This window comes from Gossypium hirsutum, chromosome D04 (genome assembly GCF_007990345.1).
Source record: "Gossypium hirsutum isolate 1008001.06 chromosome D04, Gossypium_hirsutum_v2.1, whole genome shotgun sequence".
NCBI lineage: Eukaryota > Viridiplantae > Streptophyta > Magnoliopsida > Malvales > Malvaceae > Gossypium > Gossypium hirsutum.
Genome location: NC_053440.1, coordinates 52,672,316 through 52,695,033, shown reverse-complemented (window position 1 = coordinate 52,695,033; position 22,718 = coordinate 52,672,316). Strand labels below are relative to the sequence as shown.

General features: G+C 28.9%; 1 protein-coding gene and 1 pseudogene across 2 annotated transcripts; one reads left to right on the top strand and one right to left on the bottom strand.

Moving 5' to 3' along the window:
* Positions 1–12,844: 12,844 nt before the first annotated feature.
* LOC121216134 (uclacyanin 1-like) lies at positions 12,845–13,502 on the top strand (annotated as a pseudogene).
* A 6,772-nt stretch (positions 13,503–20,274) lies between these two features.
* On the bottom strand, positions 20,275–21,758 carry LOC121215944 (pollen-specific leucine-rich repeat extensin-like protein 3). 2 transcript variants are annotated; one of them, XM_041090852.1, is made up of 3 exons: positions 21,640–21,756; positions 20,786–21,264; positions 20,275–20,476 (listed from the first exon to the last, which is right to left on the bottom strand). In XM_041090852.1, the coding sequence occupies exons 1-2, from the start codon at positions 21,715–21,717 to the stop codon at positions 20,794–20,796; spliced, it is 549 nt and encodes a 182-aa protein (XP_040946786.1). In that variant the 5' UTR covers positions 21,718–21,756; the 3' UTR covers positions 20,275–20,476; positions 20,786–20,793. The 2 variants fall into 2 exon arrangements, with proteins under 2 accessions (XP_040946786.1, XP_040946785.1); XM_041090851.1 differs by lacking the exon at positions 20,275–20,476 and having other exon boundaries at positions 20,544–21,264; positions 21,640–21,758.
* Positions 21,759–22,718: the final 960 nt, after the last annotated feature.

Sequence of the window (22,718 nt, the reverse complement as noted above, 5' to 3'; positions counted from 1 at the left end):
ATAAATCCTCTAAATCTCACCATTTAAACTGAAAGATATTACAGGAGTAATTACGTCCAAACCCACAAGCTTCAAATTTTTGTAGCAAATTGATACTCACTCGACATGATTTCAACATTATGTTATGATCTAAATGGACCACCAACCGGACATCATCCGATGAAATCATGAAGCAAATGCGTATGGGCGACACTAACCTTTAGGCCCCTCTCTCGTTAACCATATGTTGGGATGTAAAGCAAATTTTGTCGTTAATTGTTTACAGGGGGATCTCTTCGTCCATAGATAGTGAGTGCTTAGATTCAAACTGTTTTCTTCCCCAGGGGGATGATTTGGACCACACCGTGGGCTCTTTAACGTGAGGTAAACACATCAGTTTCAGTTCAGTACATCATGATTCAATTACGTGACGACTTCAAAAATGAGTGGCAAAAGTTTACTCAGTTTTGAAATATCTTTTTGAAAATCAGTTTGATTCGATTAAAAAAAATTAATAATTCAAATAAATAAAATTTTAATTTTATATATGTTGGATGTAATTTTACGTATTTAATTTTTTAAATATTTTATTTTTAATTAATCTAATTAGTGTAAAATAGTATTCCTTATTCTTATGATTGAATATAATTAAAATATATTAATTTATTTAACAATTCAAATATTATAATAATAAATTTTAAATAATAATTAAAGCATTTTTAAGTATTTAATTAACAATTCTAAAATTTAAAAAAATTTGTAAGTGTTGAACTTATATTGTATAAATGTTAGTATAATAGTAAAAATAAAATACCAAATATAATGATGTGGTTGGATAATAGTTAATCTTGATTTTTGAAAAATATTTATTTCATAATTTAAGTCTTATTAATATAACATTTAATATTATTTTAGATGGTTTTGAATATAATTTAAATATTTCACTTTAACAAAAATATCTGAATAATTTAATTTAGATATAATTTTTTAAAAATTAAACTAGCTTATCCAATACTTTTTGTTGAAATTTTTGTAGTAAATAAAAACCTAGAACACACTTAAAAATTAAATGTTGAATTTTTTAAATAATTTATTTTTTAAAAAATTTCTTAATTATATTATAACAATTCTGTTTCTTTAACTCTAGCAAACAATATAACAAAAAATTTAAATAGATAAATAATAATTTTAAAAAGATAAGAAAATCTATAAATTTTAATAAAAACTACCATTAACTGGAACCCAAGTTGTGGTCTGTCGATTTGATGTTTACTTTCTTCAAAAATAATTTGAATTCGAATTATATTAGTAGAAAAAAGAAAACCGAGCATTTGATAAAAAAAAGTGTTTTTTTACTTAATATAAAAGCACACTACCTAACATAAAACCAACCTCATAAATTCTTGTTTACACCTTTACTTAAAGTAAATAGACAATATATTTTGTACTGACTAATGGTTGAGAGCAACTTTAGACCTAATAGGAATGGTAGGTGACTTGAGCCTCCCTTTGCCACAAGCACCACCAATCATACCAATTTTGTTGTAAAATTCGTACTACCAATGGATTTGGACAATCACTGAGTACTAGAATAACCCTTCTTACAAGAAAACAAATTTTCATCTCCTACTAAGTTTCGTATAGTTGGATATTTTTAAATTATTGTTCAAATTTTGTATTAGTTATAAACTTAAAAACGTGTCAAAGCATCGACAGCAAATTAAGCTTGTCTTTAACTTAAGTGTTACATTCTAATTCGAATATGTTGTGGAGCATATTTAAAATACAGATTGAATTGTAAATATGTATCTTTTTTTATTGTATGAATATCTTAAATATGATGTATTAAAAAAACACTTTTTTAATGAAAAAATAATAATACTCATAAATCTCGAGAATATTATATTTTTAAACATATCAAATTTAAATTGTTCATGCGATTAATATATACATATTTATAGATTTATCTATATGATTTGCAAAAGCTTCATGCCAGATTCAAACTGATATTTAACAATACTTAAACTGATAGATAGATTGATTAAATAACTAATTGATTTTGATACTCTAAAATGATTAATTAGAATGTTTTGAAGTTTAAGTAGTGATTTAAAATTTGAATGTAGAACTCAACTAAAAAATCTGATGATCAATTGATCATTATTTGAGGTGGATTTTGATAGACAGTGTAGTGCGTTTAGTTTATTTTTTTGTCTCACGTTACAGTACCGTTACAATATTTAATCTCATTATCATAGTTATTTTTACACTAACCCACCAAAAGTATGGAAACATAATGAAATCTAGGAAGGAAAATTCATAAGCTAATCAAGTGCTTTGAAATTCCAAAGAAAAGAAAAAACAAGGCTAATTATGATATTGTGCTTAACGAAGAACAAATATGCATTAATGATCAAGTCAATCTGGTTTACACAACTCTGGGTGTCTAATATATAGATATATATATATAGCTTATATGTAACAATTCAGGATTCTCTTTCATCCATAACTATATCTCAGACAGGCTAAAATACCCCCATAACCAAAAGACGAAGAAAAGAAAATGACAATCAAAGAAAAAGAAAAGGAATTTTAAGCGTTGTTGAATGCTCTGTTTCCATGTCAGAGTTACAGTGTCGTCTCTCAGACCAACTCACCATTGTTGGTAGCAGCACCTCATGTGAAGCTCCGATGAGGTATCTCTGTGTTAGATTTTGACATGTATTGCAAAGGAAACACCTGATGTGTCTTTGAGCCAAGAAATTAGCATCATGGACCCATTTGTCGCATTTCCTGCACAGGTATGCATCATCTGCTTGACAATATAAGGTTGCCCTGGAGTTGCAGAGCTCACACTTCACCAACCTTGTTGAAACCCTAGGATTTGCATTAGGTGAGAGTGAGACACCCTGTTTCAGACAAGAACTTGATGTGCTTCCTTGTTGTAAGCCTTTGCACATTGTTGGAGGATGATCTAGAGAATTTGAATGGGAAAAATGGGTAATAAGTTTGGGAGAAAATAGGGGATATATAACAAGGGCGTTGGACTGAGGAAAATTATATATATGACGCAATGTACTCCACTACATGACAAGTTTGTCTCTGTTGATTCTTCATTAATCTTTTGCCATTTTCCTCGAAAGTTCTGGACGTTAAACCAAGTAAAATAAACCTTTAAACGTGTCCCCATCCAATTAGATCTAAATTTAATATTTTGAAATAAAATTTTGTATTCGAAGAAAATAATTTTAAAGACTGTTTAAGGTTCGATCTGATTTAACTATGAGGTTAATAGGAATCTATTCTAACTATCGAATAAAAGTACTACTAGATTTTTATATTAGAAGTTGAATTGTGTTTTATTTTCTTTACTAACAAAAAACGGATAAATTAGTTCATATAGGTTAGACCAAAATGTAAACAGATCATTCTGCGGTTAGAAATTAGTTCATGCATGTCAAAATGAAGTGCACGTGGGACGCCACATGTTAACGTTTGGTTATTCTGTTAGTTTTTACATGTATAAATGAATGATAAATTTAACAGCGAGAGAAGCGATTCACTTTTTAATCTAAAATATAAGGACTAATTGACTCATTTTTAGTAGAATAGACAAAATATAAGTTAACACTTGGTACAAAGATATTCATGCTATTTTTAGCTAGTTACCGGGGTAGAAATCCAAAAAAAAGAACTTTAAAATTTGTGGTTGAGAAAATGCTTTAAAACAAATGCCATACTCCCAACCCCAAAAGAAAATATCAAGGGAATCTTAGGATGGGGTCTCAAATGCTCCAACTAATTGTACCAAAAGAGGTTTAAAAGAAAACATCAATAATTTTGAATAAACAAGGAAAAAAGCCAAGCTTCATGAGATGCTTAGAGGGGGACTCAAAAGGGGGAATGGTATGGTTTGAGTGGTTACCAAGTCAATTTTAGTTTACCAAAGATACAAGTATAATTTATGGCCAAGAATTAAAGGTCTCTTTATAAGGAGGGGGTGGTTGCCCACCAGCTGGGGCAAGGGGTGTCAATTATCAGCGGCAGTCCTTGGGGGGATGCATTGTAGCAGGACAAAACACATGGAGAGAGGTGATTTGAGTATGAATGTGTGTTCTTTGTTGTTTTGTTGCTTTTATTGGCCACATGTTGGATTTGAGTTGATGCATCACTCCACTTGTATGGTTCATACTTGACTGCTTCTTCCTCTTACATGCCGTCCATTTTCATTTTTTCTTTTAAGTTTGTGGACTTCCAGAATGTTGAATATTTTAAAAAACCCAAATTTAATGGACAAAAACCATTCATTTGACACATATTAAAATCTTTTTCTTTTGGGGGTTGAATAGTCAAGTTTGATTTCCTCTTTTATTCCATAGTCCAAAATCATGGGGTTGATCTTCACATCCTTTTTAAGTGTTCCCAAATTGAAACACGTGATGGTGAGCAGTACATATACATGTTTATGGTCATGTTTGAGTTGTTCCAAATATCAATCTTCAATTTTAGGTTAAATCCTGCTGTTAGTCCTTCTAGCTCACGAAATTTGTGAAGTTACTTCCTGTACTTTAATTTGATAAAGCTAGTCTCGATATTTTTCAAATTGGTCAATTTTAGTCCTAAATAGTAGCATTTAAATCCGTCTGGTTAAATTCAATTACTATTCATGTACTATGTGCACAGTTATAGATTTAAACTATATTCTCCAATTGAATTATTTTAAGTTCTTATACTTTTTGAATATTGAAAATTCAATTTTTGGCATAAAAGAGAATCGTTAATTCATTAACTGGATTTTTAGTGAGTGATATGTGTAAATAACAAGCTCACATAGCATACACATATGATAATACATTTGTTGGGTCAAACTTTGAAAATATCAGAACTTAATGAATTTAACAACTATCGTTTGCCAAGGAATAAAATTTGAAAAATTGAAAAATATAAAGACTGAAAATGACCAATTATATTACAAAAATAAAATCCATAACTTTTGTAACATACAAGGACTAATAATAGAATTTAACCTAAATTTTATTTATGTTAATAAATGAATAATCCAAAACTTGTAATTCAAACTTGAGTAGGTTGGCACATAGTTCTCTCTATTTTCTTTTTAAAAGTAATTTTTATTTAACTTTATTTAAAAGTAATTATTTGTATTAATTTGTTTTTGAACAATTTCATTATAGGTTCTGATCATATTTGTTCTTTTTGACACAATGCTTAGAACTACCCATAACCCTTCCCTAATTCATAAATAGGAGAATAAAGCGCTACAATGCACTTGACCCCACGTCCTCCTTCATTAGCAACAATGCTCATGTCAATCGAGTTAAGACTGTATTTTAATATTTAGATTATAATAGTATATATTTAATTTATATATAATATAAATGTACTTTTTTCTTAATTAAGTTATCATAGTCAATTTTTTCTTAAAAGTAAAAATATTTAAATTAATTAATTTTTATAAAATATATATTTAAAAAATAAAAATACCACTAACAATTGAAAAATAACTAGTTTAGCAGGATAAATGAAGTATATTTGTAAAATCTTTATATATATATAAAAGATAAGCATTGTTGGAGCCAAAGTTACTTTAAAATTTAGGTCCTTATTTTGATAATCTCAGAAAAATTGTTAATTTAATAGAATGTCTTTTTTTTTCCTTTTTTTTAATATTTTTTCTTCCTTATTTTTTTTCATCTTTCTCTACATAAACCTTAGTTGTTGCCTCCCTTAAAGATGTTGTCGTTTCCTCTGTCGAACCCTCGTTAGTGAGCGTTGCCCTGTCAATGAACGATGTCTAGGGACACTTCTTCTTTTGTTATGCAACAACTAAATATTTAAGGGCGGTGGTGGGTAAAATTTTTGGGTTAAAAAGGAGAAAATGAAGAAAATGAGAGGAAATAGAAAAAGGATAAAAAAGGATTTAATAGTTGAGTAATTAGTTTGATCAATTTTCTTAACGGTGGTGACCAAATTAATAAAAAAAATTTGGGGCAATTAAAACAAAAACGATCCAAGTTTAAGGGGGCAAATTAAATTGAGTTCAATATTGTAAGAATCAATTTGAAGATGAAATTAAAAAGAAAAATTGCATGGGTGATGTTTGGTAGATAGATGGGAAAGTGGGAACTTATTCTTTGAACTCCCACAAATCTCAAAGCAAATGGTTTCCAATCAAAATGTTGGACAAGAATCATTCTTGTTTTATTTATGGATCAACTTTATATCTATCATAAAAATTATAATATAGATTTTTAATTACATTTGATGTGATTTGATTGAGGGATAAAAAAATTATATATTTTTTGAAAATTAATTAAAGTATAAATGTCTATTCAATTAGTTTTTTCATGCAATACATAGGTTGTTGTATATAATATGCCAACTTTTTTTTGGGAATTGATATTAAATTATAATTTTTGTAATAATAAAAATGTAATTTTATCATTTGAATAGTTTATATTTTTATAATTTTTAAAGGATTAAATCAAATTTTAATCATTTTTAGGAAGGCCAAAGTACAATTTTAAAGAGTCGAAATGAAAAATTTTCTATTTTAGGAGGGCATGGCCACTGCCAACCCCCTAGCTACACCCCTAGTGTGCATGCCATTATATTGTACATTAGAATTTAAATCAATTTGGACTTGAATCAATATAGATTTGGAGGAGAGATAATAAAATTTCTAGCTTCTGAAATTAGCAATTATGTTCACTTTGGTACTTGTATTTTTTTTTTTGGTTTATTTGGTTTTTGAACTTGGGAATTAGATTTATTTTTACCCATGAACTTTGATTCTGTCAAGATTTGATAATGTGACAAGTGTTACTAAAATAAGATTGAATTGAATGGATTGAGAATTGACTGATATGTCAATCCGAATAAAGGGGTTGGATCAATTGGCTCGAAAACTACTTGAAATTGGTAGAAACCGAGACAAAATTTTATAGTTGGATAGGTTGAATCAGTTTAGTAATTTGTTTTTAGATTTTTATGAATTTTTAAGTATTTATTTAATTATTGTTGTTCCGCTGGTCAAACTGGTCAATTTGGTTAAATAAGAAATCAGTAGTCTGATCTGTTCAACCATTGGTCCGATTATTAAAACCTTGAATGTGATAATATGAGATTGTACCGTGTCATCACTTGAAAATTTATATAATTTTTTTGGTAATTTTCAAGTGATGAGCTTTTATATTTTTCAAGTTTAGGGATCAAAATGGACTTGATTGTCAAGTTCAAGTGCTAAAATGGACAAAAAAAAAGAGAGTATAGGTACAAAAATGAACCTAATTGTCAAGGGCCAAAAATGATATTAACCCTTTGGACAAAGAAAAAGAATAGCTTAAAAAATCGAATATGTCCTAGGTGTTAATATTTCAGCCCCGAGTCCATTGCTTTTAAAAAAAGAAGCCCTAAGCCCATCCAGATTCTATTTATTTCTAATTATATAATAATTTATTTTAATATTTTATATTTTAAAGTATAAAAAAATTAAATATATGATATTACAATCGGGCAAAATACCAAAAAAAGCCGTTTTTTTTAAATTTACCGAAATGGGCCGATTTTTTGATTATTTACCGGAATGGGCCATTTTCCGGGAAATCGCGTCCACGTCAGCGCGATGTCAGGGTACATGTCAGGACATCGCGTCCACGTCAGCGCGACCTGCTGACGTGGACACAAATCGCTCCTACGAGGATGCGATTTGCTGACGTGGCATGAAAACTTTGAAAGGCCATAACTTTTGGCTCGGTTATCCGATTGAGACGATTTTTTTATTTCGAATAACTTTTCGAGATCTACGTGCTGAAAAACAGCCGAAGGCGGTTTGCCGCAGTTTTCGTCAAAAAAATCCTTTTTTGCCCCTAAATTTCGATTTTTTCGATTTAAAATTGAATTTTGAAATATTCAAATCATTATTTTCCTTATTTATTTGAAGTAAACACCAGATATTTTTTTATAGAATTGTCTTATATCATCCTGTTATAGGTATAAGTCAGCTCATTCTACTTTTGAGAAGTTCCCTAAAATTTTCCATTTTGTTCAATTTAGTCCCTAAAACCTAAATAGTCATATTTTCAAATCTAAGCTTCGTTTTGCAATTCAAATTCAACTTCATCCTTCCATAACATTCAAATATTCTTAAATACAAAAATTTCATGCTAATTTTGAAATAATTACACTTTAGTCCCTATACTCGTAACTAACAAATTATAATTTACAAATTAGTCCCTATTCATCTCTAAGCAGTTTGTCAGCGCGTAGATTTCGAAAAGTAATTCGAAATCAAAAAAAAAAATTCGTCTCAATCGGACAACCGAGCCAAAAGTTATGGCCTTTCAAAGTTTTCCAAGCTAAAAACATAAACTGTTCATGCCACGTCAGCAAATCGCGTCCTCGTAGGCGCGGTTTGTGTCCACGTCAGTAGGTCGCGCTGACGTGGACGCGATGTCCTGACACGTACCCTGACATCGAGCTGACATGGACGTGATTTTCCGAAAAATGGCCCATTCCGGTAAATAATCAAAAAATCGGCCCATTTCGGTAAATTTTGAAAAAAACGGCTTTTTTTGGTATTTTTCCCATTATAATCTACCCATTAAAAAATATGTTAAATTGTAGCTTAACAAAAATATATATCTCAGGTTTTTTATATGTAAATGTTTCAATTTTTGTTTTTATTTCCCTAAATACATATAATAATAAAATATAAAAATGTTATTTTTATAATATATATATATTTGGACTTCCCTCCTTAAAAACTGAGTTACCCATTTCATCCCAACACCGAGACATCCAAGTTGACATTTAAAACCCATTTAGCCTGCCACGTAGGATTGCCGTTAGGGAGGTAATGGATTTTAACGGTTGAATGACCACTTCATAATAAAACGATAACATAAGTGATTAAAACGTAACATTTCAAACAAAAGTGACTAAAATGTAATCTGAGGCAAACAAAAGTGACTATTTTTATAGTTTATCCTTAAAAAAATAGAGTTTTAAAATTTTAAAAAAATTGAATTTTTTTTTTTAAAAATTCTTAAAAATGTTATTTTGACTTCCAAATAATCAAACATGGGCTTTTTCCTTATTTTCTTTTGCCGTTTCTAGCCTATTGAGTCACATGAGATTTTTTAAATAAGGTATTAAAGAGATAAAATTTTGGAGTTTTGTGACGACCTTTTTCACCATATTGTGGCCTTGGCTCCCTCAATAGACTTCCGATTCATCCTCATCTCGAAATCCAAATTTAATACAAGATTCGATTTCCACTCAATCTAAATTTAATTTAATTATTTAATTATTTTATTTTAAAGCAAATAAGATTATATTTTTAATTGTTTTATTTTTATTTTAAAGAAAATATATATTTTTTAATTTAGACTTAAATTTTAATATATACTTATTTATAAATTTATTTATTGAAAGCAATAGCTTCATATATATATATATCAAGAGTATTTTTGTAAATATTTAGGGATAGAGTAGATTTACTTCAAACTCAATTTGATTTAATTTTTGTTTGTAATTTTACTCGACTTGACCTGCCTCAAACCCAATTTTTCAAAAATAATCCGATGTTAACGGACTGTTGAAACCGATCAAATTTAGATTTTTTGCTATCCCTAAGTAGATTGGTATTATACTAACTAAAATCTTAAATGTAAATATTTTTAAAGCAATTCTTTTACCTTTTAATCCTTAAACTTTTAAAATTTCATTTTAGCCCTAATAATGAATTCCTACCTATTTGGATCTCCTATTACAAATGAGTTAGTCATCAAAGATTTCTTCAATTTCTAAAGCTATTATTCGTATCTGGTTTATCTGTTGCAGGTGGAGTAATACGCGATGAAAAGGGAAAATAGATCTTGAGCTATAATCGATTCTTGGGGAAGTGCTCTTTGTTGCTGAGCTTTGGGGCATATTGGATGGCTTACTTTTGCTTCAAAAATAAGGCTACGACGAGATTGTTATCCAATCTGATAATCTCGAGGTCATTGGAACTATTGGCGATAGCAAACTTGAAAGATCAAATTCTACTTTGGTCAGGTGAATTAAACATATTCTATCAAATGAAGAGAAGTGGTTCTTGAGATATGTTATTAGGGAATCTAATAAGGTAGCGGATACAATAACAAAGATGGCCTTCACAAATAATGAAGATTTACATAGATTTGACGTCCCTCCTTAACGATTCAAGAAGTTTTAAAAGAGGATAACACTAGAGACAATTTATTTATAAATAAGACTATGTAATCTTTTGCTTATTTCAACTACATTACACACACAAAAAAAAATAATTATTTTGAAACTATTAGTTAGAAAAACCATTATTTTTAATTAGCAACCTAATCAATCAACTAATCACATCCCACAACTTACAATTTCATCGTCTATTTTTAAAAGATTAGTCGGAAATAAAAAAAACAATTATAGATACTCAAATTTAAATATAAATTTATTGAATATCATCTTATAAAAATAACTTCAAAATTTAATAAAATGAATCTTCAGCTTCACAAGTTGCTCCTTCTAGACTCTGGACATTTGGATCAGGCATAGTTGTACACTACAAATTCTGTATAAAGTAAGGATGGCTTTATCTGCTACAATATATGAGTTGGTATTTCACTATCAATGCCTAAATATTAATTAATTTTATGATACGCCTGAACTTCATAATTTGTATTTATTTAGTATTTAAACTTTTTTTTGAACTTAATTAGAACTTAGAGATGATAAAAAATTCAAAATCGATGGGTTCCGAGTCGACTCGACCAGATAGAGTCAATTTTTTTTCTTCTTCTTAAAATTGGGTTTCGAGGCGAGTCGGGTTAACTTTAAAGGATGGTCAGGTCGGGTCGGGTTTGGGTTTAACATGAAACTGTCCCGCCTCGAGATATTTACGAAATTAATCTAATATATTTTAAATATTAATTAGATTAAAAAATCCTTAAAATTTATCACTACCAACGTTATTTTACCACTTTTACTCTCATTTCACACTCATTTTTCTTCAAAATTACCCTTATAAATACTCCCATTTCCCACTAATTTCTTTCCCCTCTCATTTTAATTTATTTTTTCGAGTCAAAAACTCATTTGTAATCTTTCTGGCAGAAAGGTTAAGAGCATAAATGATTCATCTTTAGTCTTTTGGGTTAGAGGCAGAGCGAGCTTCCGGTTTATCTCCAAAACTGGCTTCCTTCTATCCACTATAAATGGTTAGAAGGAACAAAGAGAGAAAGAAGAAAGGTGATGGGATGAATATTTAATTAATTAATTTAAAATTATTTTTAACTAAAAAAATTGAAAAATAAATTAATAATTTTCTTTTTTAATACACATGGCATAATATAATTGGTCATTAAAATACACGTGTCATAGTTTGATTGGTTGATATTAAAAACTTAACAGTTCAAAAATAAGTTTAGATATCAAGTAAGTACAAGTTGCTAAGTTCAAAGGCTAAAGTGTACATTAACCCTTTATGATACTGCTCAAGATTTTTGGAACCAGACCGGATCGGTTGGTTGGATTGAGAATTGATCGGTATATCGATTTGGAGGAAGATGATGGAATAATTGAGCCAGGGTTTTTTAGTTTTTATTTTTTTATGATTTTTTAATAATTTATTTAATCAAATTGCACTAATTGATCAGATCGATCGAACTAATCAAACTAAAAACTAATAGTTTAATCACTCCGGCCATTGATTCGATTATAGAAACATTAATAATACCTTGTTAATAAATTTTAAAAATAACAATATTAATCTTACATGTAGATTTTTTTTAATATAATTTAGATTAAATTTTGAACCAAGGTAAATTTTATTGATTGTTTTACTGACTTGGTATCACACTCAATCGGGTCACCAACTCGATTAGGAAATTACGAAAACGTTTTTACGTAATTAAAATAACTAAATAAGTTCTCCTATTTGAGGGTATTTTTAGTTTTTTTTTTCATTTTAACAAAAACAAATTATAAAATATGCCTATAATGAGATTTAAACTTCAGCCATTAGTAAAACATAAAATTGACCATTTTTATTTTAATATGCACAAGTTATTATCTCCATTAGTTGTATATATTAATAATATTGTTAATTGAGTTAGTGTTACAAATCAACTCGACACTAACTCAACAATTGTTAATAAAATCATAATAAATAATTGTAGTGCATTTAACATTTGTTTATAATATGATATATTTATTTGTTTAAATTTCGTTTTACTCACAATTTAATCTTTTTTAATTTTAATATGGTACATATTTCATGTGCTATTATGATTAATTAGTCTCAAACAATACATTCCGTTATTTATTGTATGTTATTTTTAAATACACATCTGTATTCTAATTTCGTGATTTCCACACGTACACGCGTGTAATAGAATTTCTAGTATATATTAATAGTATATCAAATACAATCATATATATATATATAAAGTCTATATAAATCCATATATAAATGTATTAAGCAGTCTATCAAATTATATATATACAAACACAAGAATATTGCTTGAAGGAGTTCTTATATGTCTAAGTCAAAAGATAAGGGCAGCTTTGATTGGTTGATTGCTATGACCAAACCAATCAACAATTATTATACCATACTATAGTATTACTCTGAACAATAAGTAAACAACCACCTTCGGAAAATCTATAATAAAACGGTTTGGGTGAAGAAGACAAGAGAAGAAAGCATTAATTTTATTAAAAAAAAATGGTCTATCTTGCTTTATATAAATAACTCCTAGTACAAACCCAAATCCCAGTCAATCTGTTCTTTCAAGGCCAAAATTTGATCACCTAATTCATAGCCAGGAAAATGGCAGTGCAAAGAGCATTAGTATGTTTAGCTGCCCTAGCCATGCTCTTCCAGTTAGCCATGGCGGCCAATCACACAGTTGGAGCTCCCGGTGGAGGCTGGGATACAAGCACTGACCTACAAGCTTGGGCTGTATCTCAAACATTTTCAGTCGGAGATAATCTGAGTAAGTCGTAGGCCTATGTATGATAGTGACTGCATGCATTAATAATGAGTTTTAAGTAACCTGTTTTATCTGCAGTTTTCAAGTACACGACGAACCATGATGTGCTTGAAGTTACAAAGGCAAACTACGACTCGTGCGGAACAAGTAACCCAATGAAGACACATACCGGTGGCAACACAGTGATACCATTGTTTACCCCAGGAAAGCGATACTTCATCTGTGGCAGCAGGACATTGTGGCCAAGGAATGAAGATTGAAGTAGACACCACGGCAGCGGCAGCAAATTCACCAAAATCACCTCCTGGGACACCTTCTGGAGGCTCACCACCACCTCCAAAATCGTCTAACGGGGAAAATTTGCATACATGCATCACACTGGGAATTGGACTCATGCTGATGCTGGTTTAGGTCCTCTAAGGCCTAAGCCCTTCCGAGGTTCCTTTCTTTTGTGAGGATCTTTAAATAATGTTTGTTTTATCGTTGTGATTCTTTTTTCTGCTTTTTCTTTTCTATTAAGCAATTTGTTCGGCTTATTTTGTGATTTGGATTCATAAAAATAAACATTTTCAATCATTTTTTTTTGAGAGCATGTCTAAAATTACTCACAACTCCTCTCAACCCATAAATAGGAGGATTATGCGAATTCATGTTTTTCTGCATTAGCAACAATGCACATACCAATGGAGCTAAAACTCAATCCGCAGTTTTAATTTTTTTAAATTGGATTTAGACTATTTTGAATTTGATTATTATTATTATTACTATTATTATTATATGTCGTAATAGTTTCTATTAATGTATTAAAATAAATATTTGTCAGCACAAAAAATTCAAAATTAATTTTTTATGCAAAATTAATTTCTTAAATTTTTTTATAAAAATAAGATATTACAACTATTATATTACTATTTAAAATAACTGATTTGATAAACTCAAATTTTAGGTTAATGAGTAATGAAGACCGGAGGATTAATAATCTATGATTACATGATGCATTAACTACACATGATATGCAAGAGAGTATCATAAGGTTTAATTTTGGAAGAGTCTTTCCTTTGAAATGGTAAAATTATGGTTTTAGTCCTTTTATTATATTCAATTTTAATCTTTGAGATAATTTGATTCATTTACTTTTATTTAGCATATTTTATGCTTACCCAAGCCTATCCCGATCCAAAATACGGGCCTCAAAATTTGTCCAAGCTGTATATGTGAATGACCAACCAAATCTATTATCCTGACATTAGTTTATCTAAATAATTAAGAACATTAACAATTCCGATTAAAATGCGAAGTTATATTTTTCTTAAAAACACCCTTTGCAACACAAAATAATTCATACAAGTATGATTAATTAGAAATTTTATTCGTATGAAAAATTAACGTCTATGAATAATTAACGATATTAGTTTTTTTGACTTACTAATGACATTACAAAATTAAAAGATCAAATTAAGTTAAATTAAAGTCCAAAGACTAAATTGTTTACTGAACCATGGATGGAGTGAAAAAGTTTCGAGTTGATGAGTCCTATTTTATCATCCTAACTTGATTTGAATTTTTTTTGAATTGAGCCGAGTGAAATTGTTCGAGTTAAATTAAAAAAAATTTAAACATGACAAATTAAAATATTGTTACAATATAATTAATGTCATGTTAAAGCACATAAATTTGAAAATTTTTTCAAAGAAAAATAAAAATAAAATAAAATATTTTAATATGATAAACTTGAATCATTAATTAACTTATTTAGGTCCCAAAAATTATTATTTTAGAAAAAATTTAAAATTTCAACTTTCTTTATATATATTCTTTAGTTTTTTTAATTTTTCTAATTTTTAAAAATATATATAAATTTTAGAACTTTTATAAATATTTTGTATTTTAAAAATCATTTTGAATTATTTTGTAATTTTTGTTGAAAGAGAGATCAATTTGCTCATTTTCAAAATTTACAGGAACCAAAGGAGTATTTACATCAATTTGTTATTCGAGTTATTCGAATTGTAAAATTCAACTCGACTCGAACTCGGAACTTGAATTACTTATTCTAGTTGACTCAAATAATTCGAACAACTCAATTTGATTAACTAGAAATTCAATTTTTTTTTCGATTTTTTCAAATCGAATTGAGCTTTGCTCACCCTTAGGCTTGATATCAAGCCTTGAGTGGACTCCAATCTCAAGTTCAATCCTTAGACAACCTCTACCCTTACTCTTTTTAAAAAGTATAGGGACTAATTCACAAATTAAGCATAGTAGAGTAACCAAAACATAAAATTGGCCCTTTTTTTTTCAAATTATGTTGAGCTTCCTTTCCTATTGGATTAGATATCAAATTACCTTATTCAGTTAATTTTTTATTCTTCAACTCTTGCACTAGTTTTTGAACTTTGGGCTTTGAGGCTTAAAGTAAACTTTAACCAACCATCAAGAAGTCATTCTCAAGGCCATGATAGCCCAATGAAATCATCTTTTAAAGTAAGCTTTTGTTATATGATTTTCTAATAATATTATAAAAACTCTTTATATTTTATAACTTATTAGTAGTTAGTACTAATATGACTGATAAGTGTTGGATGCAATAGTAAAGTATATTGCAATTTTTAAGGGGAGATCAGGGTTTGAACTATAAAAACGACATTGTTAGGAGAGATAACCACGAACCCTGAGCATAGACCTAAAAATTAACATGAATAAACCAAAAAATCTAAAATTATTTTTTTCTAACATAAACATTTGTTAGTATTAAGATGATATAAAACTAATTTGTTTTATGAAATAATTTGTTATTAAGTATAATATATTATAAATTAATCATATTAATAATTAAAATAATTGATTTGTTGAAATAGAATTTAACATGTAAGACTTTATAACTTATAAGAGTAGAAGAGTAAGATTTAAGTAAGACATCATTACAATCCATAATTCATAATATAAATAATTGATGAGTTGTTAGTTTAATAGTATTGATACAAGAAATCAACAAGAGAGGAGAAGGTGATGGGAGTTTAGAATGGTTCACCCTTGTAGGTAGCATTGAGCAAGAAAAATAGAAACACCGAAAATCAACTTGAATCGATGTGTTTAAACGATTTATGGAATGTAAGTTCAAAACTCGCGATTACCTTAAATCAAACTCAATTTTATTTTTATTTAATATATAATTAATTTTAATTTTTATGATATAAAAATAAATACTTTATAATTAAAATAGTGAAAATAATCTAAAAGTTTTTAAAAGTCTATTGTTTTTTAGAAATATTTATAAAAAAAGATCTTGAAATTTTGTCAAATAATATTCAAAAGCCATAAAAAAACTCATATTTTTAAAATAAGTCTAAAATTAAAAATAAAAAATTAATATGGAAAAACTGAGTATCGAACCAAATTGAACCAAATTATGATGGATGGTTCAAAATATCTAAAAAAATCCTAACGAATCAAGCCAATATCACCCTTACTTGTAGGGTGGAGAGCTGTAAATGAAGGAGATGAAGGGGAGAAAATATGGAGAGCTCCCATGGTGGAAAAAAGGGATCGAGAATTGCCTTGGGTGGCTAATAGAAGTACAAGAGAGGAAGAACCCTCCCCCTTTCTACCCTAATCCCAAGAAGAGTATAAATAGGGGTCATTGGTGGTACCATATCATGACCAAAATATTCATGTATAACAATTGCCCCTTCTTAGCTGAAGGAAAGGTTATAAAATGACATTGCTTGATGCAAAAAGTAGTGATAAGGGCCTTGTGTCATGGGTGAGGCCTATTTGATTTAGGAAAATTTGCTTGTATTTCTTCTTACAAAAATTGTGGTAATTCACAAATATTTGGAGTTGTGTCGGCATCAAAGACATTGCAAATGTTTTTAAGTATTTAAAATTATGCTAACATTGAAGGTAAAGCAATCGTTCAAAATTAAGAATGAAAATGAACCCTTACTTTATGTTTGGTTGAATGGAATAGACATTCCATTCAAGGTCTATTTCGAGTGTGCTTGCTATTCTATTGTTTGGTTTGCTTTTTGGAGATGAATATAACTCACTCAATTGCATGAGCTTAGGGGTAGCAATTTAAATTGTGGATTCAAATATCTGATCTGAAATTTACAGATTCGGTTAATATTCAAATTTGGATAGACCCCTTCGGATATCCATTATCTGAATATGCATTCATTATTTAAATAACATATTTGAATATCCGGCTTTGCATAGCAGGTTACAAAATATTCAAAATTTTGCTCTAAGCAAGTTCAAACACATGACCTTGACAACTAAAGCTATGCTTTAGCCTTAAGGTTAGTCTTTGTTAGCTTTGATGTCCTAAAATTTTGATATAATAACATTTTCAGATAAAATTTATATAATATATTTTCTAAGTCATTTAGTGAACACATGGTTGAAAATTTTATCAAACATTTTCAAAACAAATTTAAGCCTTGAAAAATAATTTTTAAGAATTTCTTTTAAGTGTTTTGAGGTTAGGTACATCACCTTGCCTAAAATGTGCAGTACCTAGAAGTCAGTGTGCAATAAGGCACAAATGTATAACACCCTTCCACCCAGGTTTCACACCCTTTTTCAGGAGGTACCACACCTTTCCAATTGGGGTGCAATGCTTGTGCCTTAACGGTCAAATTTTGAAGAAATATATTACACTCCAAAGCTCTGCAAGTGTTTTTAAACCTGAAATTAATGCTTCTAATGGCTAGATTTCATCCCCCAACGTCCATAAACTCATTTCTTGGCATAAATTCAGGTCAAAGACACATTAAGACACAAGAGATGAACATCCAAACATAGAAATTAAGAGAAAAGTCTCCAATTCTTTATTTCTTCATTTTCTCTTTTATATATATATATATATATATCTTAGGTGCTTATTGTTAGATCATTTTATCATTCTCATTTCCATTATTTAAGTAAGCTTACCACTTTGTAACCACACACATTTGAGAGGTCTCCATTATTTACATATTTTAATTGTGCTTATAAAGGCTGCTTGAGGTTTTTGAGGTATAAAATCTGAAGTGATTTATAGAAGGTTATAGTTGAGCCTTGTAAAAGCTAGAGAGTTATAATTTAGCCACAAAAACTAGGGGAAAATCCTTAATTGAGGAAAATATAACAAATTTAAATATGTTTAAAAAATTCATCAGAAAAATATATCTCATTTAGCATCTTATTTTCTTAAATCTCGTGTATTTTTAAAAAAAAAATTAATTAATATATATAATGACAATAAATATTATGATATAAAATTATTTTGTAATGTTACATAATTATATTTAGTACCTATTATATGATAAAAAATATAGTATATATATACATTGAGGGACATATAATATACCAATTGTTATATAATTAAATTATGAGTATAAAATAATTATTATAATATTATGATTTCCCACTTGTAGATAACAGGCGTTTAAAATGGGTGAATTTGGCATTTCAGCTTTGGTTTGCAGAGAGTGGAAAAATGGAAGAAAAGCTGTTGAAGGTTGCCAAAAATGAGTGTGAGGAAATCTGAGATAGGTAAAGGCTGAAAAGAAGACTAAGAGATGACGAGTGTGGTAAGAGGTGAAATAGATGACAGGAGATGAATATCCAAAGGAAAATTTGCAAAGTCCAGCCACTGCTGTCAGTCGTCGACCACCGTGATCGCTCTCCTCTATCTTCTTACCCTTTTCTTTCTCCTCCAAAACCTTCTATAAAGATTCAAAATCCAAATTTTGCATTAATTTTCTAGTTCTTTTCATTTCAATTTCCTTTTCATATTTATAGCAATTCATCATAATAATTGTTAAATATTTAAATAAATCATAATTAATTTGCAATTCAAATATTTATTATAATTCATTTATCCATGTTCATTTGAATTGGACAGTTGTTCGTCCAAGTTTATCCTGGACTTGATTTTTCAAATAATTATTAAAAATTTATTTGTTTTAGGATTTTTATTTTTAAATATTTGCCACGTATCGTTGTCTACTTGTTCTATCAGACACGTCATCACTAAATGTACAAAATTTAATTTACTCATTTTTTTGAGTTGAGAGAGTAAAATACTATTAAACCTTTAGTATAAAGATTTTCATGATACGTTACCGTAATTGTTGAATTAGTTTCCCCAACCAAATATTAATAAATTCCTCAATCCTTTTTCAAAACAATGCCACTTCTCCTTCCATTCATCCCTTATTGCCAATCATTTGGTTCATCCAAATTATTTTAAAAAAATTATTTACTCTTTTTGGAATTTTCAAAATTTTAAAGAATTTTTTTTAAAATTTTTTTCTTCATTTTATATGATTTTAATCATAATTTTATAAATAAAAACTCAAAATTTAGATTTTCTAAAAAAATCAAGTATTTTTAGAATTCTTTTACGATTTTGTAAACTTTATTTTTAAAGAAAATTTAAGTGTAATTACAATTTCAAAAACTAAATTCTAGATTTTTATTTTTATTTTAAATTTTTTTGATGTTGGAGACTTTTTTTTTTACAAATTTCTTGCATTTTTAGTTACTTTTTAGATTTTTTTAAATTTAAGCATAATAACAGGTTAAAAGTTTTTTTTTATAATTTCAAAAATTAAATTTTGAATTATTGAGTTGTTTTTTTAAAAAAAAATTAAAGGAAATTTTTTCATTTTTCAATGATTTTTTATATAATTTTCCATTTATTATGAGATCGGATAGAGTGAAAATTACTTACAAAAAAAGTATTTCACCAAATACTAAACTAATAATTTACCTTTTATATAGAAGGTGAAATCAAATATTAAATCTATTTATATTATACTCAATGGCAAAGTTAGAAAATTGGTTGAAAGGGTTGAAATTAATTTATATATTTTTACAGTAATAAAAGTGAAATTTTATCGTTTTTATAATTTATATTTTTATAATTTTTAAAGAATTAAATTATTTTTCCTCATTTTTGAAGGGACTAGAGTATGATTTTATTATACATTAATGTAAAAATTTTAAAATTATAAAAAGATTAAAGGTGAAAATTTTCATTTTAAAGAGGATCGGGCCCCTTGCTTAAGTATGTTTATATGAAAAAAATTATCAAAATATTCATATATATATATAATAAATTATATTATGATGAGTGTGTTTTTATTTTATTTTTTTATATTTTATAAATCAATAAAATTTTACCTATAATAATATTTGAATAAAAAATATTATGCAGCATAATTTGATTTTTAAATGAGTTTTAGATAAATATATTTGTTGACCAATATCGTGAGTGTGACACACAACTCAATTGTAAAATTACCCATTACCAAATACCAAAACAAGAAACTGAGTCACCAGCAACGGAGGGCGGTATGATTTACAGGTTCTCAACCTTACCAACAACAATGGAGAAAACCATTTCACAGAACTGAGTAAACATTCATCATTGTTAAAGTTACCCATGTCAATCAACAACAATGGCTTCACGTTGCAGCCTAAATTTGATCCAATAAAGAGTAAGATTCTAAGATAAAACACCAGATTCAAGAGAGTCGACAACCATTTTTGTCAATTTATCAGACAAGATGCACAATTCATTATATCTGAAAAGTGGGTTGTGTAGGTAAATCACTAAATTCTCAATATGAATAAAAACAAAAAACAAAATTCACCATTATCAAAATCTAATCCAAATCTCACCCATTATCATCCCCACCACTATACAACCCATCTAAAAAAAATTACTTAATTCAAGAAATTTGAAAGTAGAAAAAAGAAAACGTTTATTTTTTAATGGAACTAACCAGATAGTCTAAGCATGCACAGGACCTGGAGCCACCAGAACCGGAGTAGGCTGATTGTAGGGAGGCACTGGAAGCACTGCAGGAGGAGGAGGAGGAGTAGATTGTGGTGGAGGATTTGGGTTAGCGTCAGGCGGCGGAGGTGTAGGAGTAGGGTCCTGGACAGCTGGTGGTGGTGGGTTAGCAGTAGGGATTGAGGTAGGTGGTGAGTTAGGGGAGGTGGGCTGGTTAGACCCAATGGCAGGAGGAGGAGGATTGTAAGAGGAGGAGGAAGAAGAAAAGGGTGGCGAATTAGGGGTGGAGATAGGGTTAGGGAAGAAATTAGGAGAAGGACAAGAGTCACCACCGGAGCATTTGTGTGAGTGCGACTTATGGTGACGAAGCAGCCCGAATCCCAAGACAAGACCCAATACCACCAACGCTGTAACTATGAAGATGAAGATCTTTGTTGCTTTCCCCACATAACACATTTTGCTTTTGTACTAGGAGGAGAAAAGCATAAATTAGTAGAGTGAGCTTAAAAAAAAACCAGCAAATCTGAAACGGGGTGTGTTTTGGTTTGGTTTAGTGAAGATAGGATGTTGGTTGGGTCGGGTTTCCATTGTGAGTTTGGTGAGGGAAGTTGGACTTGGGATCCAAGGGGTGAAAAAGGTTATGTGATCATTGCACGTGAAGGCCATTTCAAGAGAGAAAAAAAATTGAACTCTGCAATGCTTCCAAAATTGTGCTCAATGCTCAATCTTTTAGAACTATAGCTCAAGGCTCTAGACTTGTAGTTGTAGAGATTGGGTTATTAATTAAGAAAGAATGGTTTTAAGGAGTTAATCAGATAAATCAATGTAGCGTTAGAGTTTAACCTTTGGGGGAATATTTTGGGAATCGAGCCGGAGACTGACAGGCATGTCTGCTATGTCGGATGGAGGTGGTTGCTGCATAGGGCTGGGGTGGAGATTACCCTTTCATAAACAGCTCCCGTATTCCCCTTATCTGTATAATCTATGACTATAACCTATAACAATAACTCTAACTGTCTACTATATTTTACTAGACAATGACTGTAATGCACCAAAATTATGGGTCGCTAAATAAAAAAGAGTTTTCATTTAAGATATCAGTATGTTAATATTGAAGTTATATCATTTTCTCTTGTTACACAGTTTTTTACCAATCAATTTTTTTTCTCTTTCTTTTATATAATTCATTTTTTTTGCGTGAAACAATTTTAGACTTCACAAAGTAAACCAAATTTCAAATAAATTTTTTTAATTAATCTTCGACATTGACGATAATATCAACATAGGTCTAAGGTATGTTTTTGTACTTATTGATGGGTACTGATCGTCAACTTGCCGTTGGGAGATCTCTAGCTAAACTTTAAAAAAAAATTTAACAGTCCAATGACTTAAATAAAAACTTTTAAATAGTTTAGTGATCAAATTATAACTTTTTTCTTTAATTAAGTAACCAAAACAAAAATTTATCCCTAATTTAGTAATGAATAATATGATTTACTCTGTTTTTTTTATAGGAGAGGAGTAGAGGTGATATATGATGTATTATATGTGTAAATTTGTAGACGACAATTTATAAATATAAAATTAACATTTTACCAACGAATGTTAATGATTAGTTTAGGAATTGAATAGTATACTTTTTGCTTAAATTAAATAATTAAATACTAAAAGGATCTCATTTACCCAATCATTTAAATGCCAAGATTCTCTTATTTCGTAATTAAATGATGAGAGTTCAAACTAAACAAAAGTTATTTAATTTTGTTTATACTATCATGTTGTAATTAAATTGTGATAGATGATTTTTTTTTGGTTAAATTTTGTTATTTTTGACATCTATTCTTTTAATTATTTTAATTAATTAAATTTTATAAATAATATTTTTAAGAATCATTCCATTCAATGTTCTTAAAATTGTTGGA